The sequence below is a fragment of the Pundamilia nyererei genome, unplaced genomic scaffold (genome assembly GCF_000239375.1).
Source record: "Pundamilia nyererei isolate P.nyererei 1_Seehausen unplaced genomic scaffold, PunNye1.0 scaffold00352, whole genome shotgun sequence".
NCBI lineage: Eukaryota > Metazoa > Chordata > Actinopteri > Cichliformes > Cichlidae > Pundamilia > Pundamilia nyererei.
Genome location: NW_005187753.1, coordinates 452547 through 459855, shown reverse-complemented (window position 1 = coordinate 459855; position 7309 = coordinate 452547). Strand labels below are relative to the sequence as shown.

The 7309-nt window shown below is 39.1% G+C and overlaps 1 protein-coding gene across 1 annotated transcript in view; it reads right to left on the bottom strand.

The window, feature by feature from the left end:
• Window positions 1–7309, bottom strand: part of mfn2 (mitofusin 2) — a 32501-nt gene that overhangs the window by 6722 nt on the left and 18470 nt on the right. The window contains exons 9-12 of the mRNA XM_005752312.2: window positions 3759–3826; window positions 2228–2349; window positions 1887–2013; window positions 1710–1814 (exon numbers count right to left, since the gene is read on the bottom strand). Of these exons, the coding sequence (XP_005752369.1) occupies window positions 1710–1814; window positions 1887–2013; window positions 2228–2349; window positions 3759–3826 (422 nt within the window). The remainder of the gene's footprint in view (window positions 1–1709; window positions 1815–1886; window positions 2014–2227; window positions 2350–3758; window positions 3827–7309) is intronic.

Genomic DNA, 7309 nt, shown 5'->3' with positions numbered 1-7309 from the left:
TGTGTGTGTGTGTGTGTGTGTGTGTGTGTGTGTGTGTGTGTGTGTGTGTGTGTGTGAGAGAGAACGGAGAGTTGAAAACAAGTCGCGACCGATGAGAAACGGAAGATGAAGCACGTAAATATAATAACCACTACAGTCATTGCAGAGTGCCTGACGAGCCCAGTTGTAAGTAAGCTGTTAAGAGTCAACTGTACACTGTGTTCGCCGCCTCCGAAACAATAAAGTCCTGTTGGAGCAGCCTTTTAACGCCTCTCTCTGTCTCTCGCTAGCAAAGTTGACCCAGACAGTAAAGCTAACTACCGGCTACCAGCCCGACACGGAACCCGACGTATTAACCAGAGGTCTCTTTACCATGGTTCAGAGTCGTGGACCTGGCCGAGGTAAAAACAGAGTATAAACTGTGTTAGTTCAGTAAGAGAGTCAAACACTAATGTGTACACTCATGTCTGCATTTTCATTTTGTTAAATATGAACAAAATGATAGCAGAAGTGCTGCCCCGTGTCTGGCCAGAAAGAGAGTACAAATTTGTTTATTTGGTAGTTCAATGAAAGGCTTCAGTTAGCTAAGAGTGAGGGGGAAAAATAATTGTGCTTTCTTTTGCAGATTTTTCTTATCATAGAATATTTAAAATAAAGAAAAGCACTACATTTTTGGAAATATTTGTGGATATTTTCTTGGTTTTTCTTTTTGTTCTACTTGATCACTTAAGTGGCCCTCCAATGAAATGACAGTGGCGGCAGCAGCAGCCCACAGCTCCTCTGAGTTTGAGACCCCCTGGTCTATATGGTTCTGTGTCTACTCTCTGACATAGATGTTTCCTGTGTGAAAAAGTGATTGCCCTCTAAATCATCACTGGTTATACCACTCTTTGTCAGCAAGAATTGCAATCAAGTATCTGTGATAACTGGCAATGAGTTTTCCACATCACTGAAGAGAAATTTTGGCCGACTCTTCTTTGCAGAATTATTTTAATACAGTTATAATGGAGGCGTTTTTAGGAATGAATGGGCTGTTTACGTCATGCCAAAGCATCACAATCAGATTTAAGACCAGAGTTTGACTACACCACTCCAAAACCTTCATTTTGTTTTTCTGGAAAATTCAGAGGTGGACTTGCTTCTGTTTTTCAGATCACTGTTGTGCTGCATAACCCAAGTGGCTTGAGCTTCAGAGCATGAACTGATGGTCAAACATTCTCTTTCAGGATTTTCTGGCAGAGAGTAGAATTCATGGACAATATTGTGCAATTAACATACCTTGATGTACTTTCACTACACCTGAAAAGTTGATTCTGTTCATCTGGACGTAGCATTGTCAGTAGGAGAAATATTTCATCACTCATTCAAGTTTGCATAATGACTGGAACTAGCACCAGTGGTGAACAATGGGCTGTGAGGTCAGTTCCTTAATGATTGACCAGGGAGGATATGAAAAAAATGATAGGTTAGCCTTGTTAGACTGTGAGATTTCCATCAGTAATGGGGTACATTTAAAAGTTGACGTGTACTGGAGACCAAAGCATACAGATCAGTATTTAGAGTTTGACTCTCATCATCCACTGGAGCACAAACTGGGTGCCCTCAGGATGCTACAACACACAACGAATAGCATCCTTACAGACACAGCGGCCAGGGAAGCAGAAGAACGTCATATCGAGAAGGCCCTGAGTAAATGTAAAAGTCTAAGAATATGCTAAAGTTAAACTCACATTTTTGTAGACCTTGAGCACCACTGGTGATGGATGAAAGACCATATGGAAGTCGTCCACCAGCACATGGAGCTTCCTGATTTCCTCTGCCATGGCATTAGAAACCTAAAAGAACAACCACCCTCTTTTTAGCTGAATCCACATAAACCAGGACAGTCACACTGTGCCAGAATTCACCTGTCTCTCCACCTCCTCAGTAATCTTCTTGATCTTGGACTTGCAGTCCATGGTCAGTAGATCCAACTGCTTGTCGATGAACTCTAATCGGTCCTGACGGTCCTCTTTGGTCTCCAAACAATAGACTCTACACACCAACCCACACAGCTTTTTAAGTTTAAAATGAAAGTCTATTAAAGATGGAGATGTGCTGCACACATGGGTCTTAATCACAATGAAAACCATTTATGGGAATTCTTTCCCCAGGCACTCTGTGGCTAAAAGAGGAGGGCAATGCTTTTTGGGGGTCTGTGGTTTAAAGTCTCAGCATATACAAATACTGCTTTTAATCACAGACTCACCTCTGCTCCTGTGCAGCAATGTATACCGAATCCATAATGTGACGCAGGGCTTCAGAGATCTGCTTGGCCCTCACTGTATGCTGCTCAAATTTGGTCTTCACTGCAGACTGTGATATACACTCCTAAATACAGCAGACAGACAGCAATTCAGATATCAAATCAAGAAAAATGACAGAATGCAACTGAATGACCCTGGATCTGATGGAATTGAAGGTAAATTTCCAGCTTTAAATCACAAATGTAGTTAGACTAAGTTACATAATCTGCATAAGAATTTTTTTTTTTTAATTTCAACGGGACAATGCGCATTAATTAACATGATAGTCGTTATTTACAGATAGGGATATATAATCATGTATAATACCCCATACCCCAGTCCTGTCTATTCTGATTGTAATAACAGAACCGAAGTAAAAACATAAAAATCCTGAAATCTATTAAAGTATGACATCAAGTGGACCAGTATAGCAAAAGCAGTAATGGTGCACTTGGAAAAATAAATCTGTTGGGCATTCTTATTGGCCTTCAGACAATAATTCTGATTGCTACAGTCACAGACAGGACAGTGAAAAAAATAAATAAAAATACAATGACATGATGAGTGCAGGCACAGAAAGCTCTATGTGAAAGCTAATTTACACCATGGAGCCCTGCTTTCAAAAACTGGCATAGATAAAACTCTATGTAGCTGGATTTATGAAATAAGTGTTTTTTATAACATGTTTAGCGCCATCTTTTTCCAGTACAAAATGTGACATCCCAGAGTTTGTTGGTTGCGGTCAATAAGAACAGTAAAACTAAAAAACAGTTTAAGAGGATAACTGTTGTGCTGTCCCTGGCTACAACAATGGATTTTATAGTAACAAATCAAGAATATCTGCTTTCTCCGTCTCCCCCTTTACCAGTAATTGACTCTGTGTTGTTTGGCTAGCTGCACTGAGAAAGTAAAATGCATCTGTTGGTCATAATGTTCGGGTTTGTAAAACACTTTATGAATGAGTACTGTGGACGAGACTGTTTCAAGTTGGGTGACAGGTGGTTCACCAGACCGACAAGCTGGAGTCAGAAACTCTGATTTTTACACCATCTTACTACCAAGCCGTGCAAGCAGCTGATGGGATCAGGTTAATGCATGTGAATCACACCAGAAACATAACACAATCTGGAACCCTATCAGTATATCTGCAAGAAAAATAGCTAGAAAATGGAGGCTCAGGGGAAGAGATACCACCCTTTGTGGAAACCTCCCCCCCCCCTCACATCACCTCAATGACTGGATTACTTTATATTAAAATTAATAAAACAAAAGCAAAGCCCAAATTTAAGTGTAGGAAAGTATAAGGTGGACATTTTTTGAATATATTTTCCCACTGATGTACAGATGGATGTTAGGATTTCCAATTGTGTGTTTCACATAGATGTATGAAATTTCACATAGATGTATGCTACATATGTTTGAATCATATGTAGCATACCGATTCAAACATACAGAAATTAGATCAAATCTCATTTCTAGTTTTGAGGATCTTACCTCAAAACGCCGTTCAAAGTTCTGGAACTCAAACATTCTGGCCTGAAATCCTTCAGCAAGAGCGCCACCTGAAACAGCACAGGAGTGAGAATGTGCGCTACAGTGGGTTTCACACTTTTTATCACCTCACTTTAAAGTCTATTCAAACTCAAAAAACTATACAGATCACATACAACTTTTACGTGACACAAGAATTCTATGTTTTTTTAAATCTATTTAAACACAAAGAATAAGCCAAATTAAACATTTTCTAATACTTATCAGTAATCTAATCTAATAATTAATTAATATAAATATATCCATTTATTTTTATATTAAAAAATAAATTCCCCCCTCGCCCCTGCGGGCAGTCTATCCTTCAAGCTTCTGAACCCTCGGTACTTCTCCTGCTTCTCATGTTCCTTCTTCCTGATGTTGCTTTCATTCAGTATAGCCATCTGGCTATCTTGGTTAGCCATTACCAATTTGTCCATTTGTATCTGGAAATCTAACAGGATCTTAGCTCGGACATTCTTCAACGCCGTCGGGTGGTGACCTCGGGACTTGTACACTATGCCGGCCACTTGGTTATGGCGCTCTATGTATGTCCTGCCTGCTAGCATCTTGCACCCTGCTGTTATGCGCTGGATTGTCTCATGAGCATCTCTACACAGCCTGCACCTGGGGTCTTACCTGGTCAATTTCTTAATCATAAAGAGCAGATTGTAACCATGATCATGACCATTGATCAATAATTAGTGATCAAAGATCATTATGGACCTGGCAGTCATAGGCTACGTACATACATACACGGATTTTCGAAAACTGAGATTTTCCATTTTCGTTTAAAATAAATAAATAAATAAATCTCCATCCACATGTAAATGCCAAAAAACAAAGTTAAACGCTCTGAAGAACATGCCAATCCATGCCATCCTAACCATGTAGAAGTGTTGGCCAATCAGAAGTCAAGAAGTCTGGGAGGGAAAGAGTAAACCGGGTTTTGTACGTTCATAAAATCTCAAGTACTGAAAAGGCAGCTAATTTTGCGTTACTTTTCAAGTGCCTTCATCATTTCAAATGTTAATAACTAAAGACAGTATTTTGGCTGGTGTAGACTCACAACTTAGGAATGAAAAAAAAATGTATACAACATACATAAATTTAATTTAAAAGAAATTACATTTATTTAAAACCAATTTGCGTTGTGAGAGCGTCTGTATTGAATGTAGAAGCCACGTCCGAAGTTCACTCTGATGCCTCTGTCTTTGTAAATGGAGGGACAGTAACTGTGTGTGTGTATATGTAAGCGTGTAAAAACTGCAGATAGTAAGATTAACAGCGACAGTATTTTTTTATTCTAGAAATTTCTCTCATGTAAACAACAACGTGGCATCACAGCGTGACGCCACGTTATTTCCATTTAAATGAAAAATCTCAGTTATTAAAAATACCCGCGTATGTATTCAGATTCACAAGGTCCTGAATCGATTCGATCCTCGATTCGATTCAATTTAATTCATTTCAATTTGAATCTGGGAAATTTTGCCTCAGACAGTCAGAAATATTATAATTCAGATCGGTACATTTACATATTTTTGTATCTATAAAAAGGAAGCTGACACTTTCCAGACTTTTGCCTTTGTGTCAAAGTAGCTGAAGATAAAACAGAAAAACATGAAGGCGACTTTCCTGGCCTGGGATTTTATAAAAATATTCTGCAGTACATCAAAAACAAAATAAAACCATTAATCAACATATGAACATTACCTCTGAAGTTACAGCGGTTTTATTAGAGACACGGCTAAGCGTTTTGCATTTTGCATAATTTTAAAAAGTTTAAATTTGTTCAGAAGCCTATTGAACGGCAGAAATGAGGCTCTCTTTTGGAAGTAAGTGAAAGGAAAAAAACAGCAGCCGACAGCGCTGTAAACAACTTGTGCGTAATAAGAAAGCAAATAATACAGAAAAAAGAGATTTTAGACTGGAAACTGTTCTTGAAGTACAGAGAGAGCAAGAGAGAGAGAGAGAGAGAGAGCTGTGCATGAAGTGTGATGGAAGCAAAACAGCAAAAGTCAGAGTGAATTCATGACGATGTTTATGTGAAGCGTAGTTTGGATCTTCTTTTGCTGCTGGTTCGGTCAATATTGTTTGGAGAGAGATAAAACTAACACCTTTAGAATCAGCGCAAAATGGGCATAAACACAAAGTGCGGACCCGCTGAAACATCAGAATCAGTGAGCTGTCGGTTTTCAGCCCCGACCGTGTCCGTGCCGTCGGGTGAGAAAGGCGACATCTCACTGATTCTGATCCGCAGGTCCGCGCTTTGTGTTTAAGTCTTTGTGCAGAATCCGTGTACGTGCTCTCATTTAAAGCTGTTTTAGCTGTTTGGTGGTTTTCGAAATTTTGTGATTCTGGCATTTCGGGCAAAATTAATTTATATTAAAAAAATCGATTCAGGATTTTAATGAATCGATATCACGTTATCCAAGCCAGAATCGATTTTAATCGATAAATCGATTATCAAAACCCACCCCTACTATGACTGCCAGGTTCATAACGGTCTTTGATCACTGGTTATTGATCGGTGGTCATGATCATGGTTACAATCTGCATTTTATGATCAAGTTTTCCGTGACTGAAAGCACAGTTTACGTGTGGACGAAAGGCCCAAACGCATAGAAGAATCTGCGTTTTCAAAAATATCTGTGGACATAGCCATAGAAACCTATGTATGCAGAGGTGCTGTGCGTGTGATATTTTATTTATATACTAAAGTCAATTGCACTTTTAGTCCACCAGATGGTGCTGTTGAGGTTTAGTGAGTGAGCAGAGCTGAGTGCTGCATAAAGAAAGAAGCTGGTAAAAACACAAACAGAGCCATTGGAGAAACAAACAGCACACAATTCAACACACAGGCTTTCCAAAGAGTGGCGTATGAAAGTAAAATATTTAGAGGATACTAAATCATGTTTAAGACAGGGATGTGACCCCATCCCACCTTTTTTTCTCCACTGACAAAACTAACAGCATGCTACAAGGAAGTCAAAGGTAAAGTTGAAGTTTTAAATGGACATTGCATGTACATTACAGACTTCGTATTTATGATTAGACTTGTTAACGTTACATTGTTACTGGTCAAGCCTACTATGTTATAGACTGGTTGTTATATAGCGCTTTTATATTCGAGCACTCAAAGCAATTAACACAACACGCCTCATTCAGCCATTCATACAAGGACTTTTCTTTCTACACGAAGTACATTTTTTCTAACATTAACACTCCAATAAATGCACCAGAGAGAAACTTGGTGTTTAGTAGTACTCCTAAGGATACTTTGGCATGCAGAATGGAGATGGGAACAGCTTTTCTGATTAGATACAGTGGGGCAAAAAAGTATTTAGTCAGCCACCGATTGTGCAAGTTCCCCCACCTAAGATGATGACAGAGGTCAGTAATTTGCACCAGAGGTGCACTTCAACTGTGAGAGACAGAATGTGAAAAAAAAATCCATGAATCCACATGGTAGGATTTGTAAAGAATTGATTCGTAAATCAGGGTGGAAAATAAGT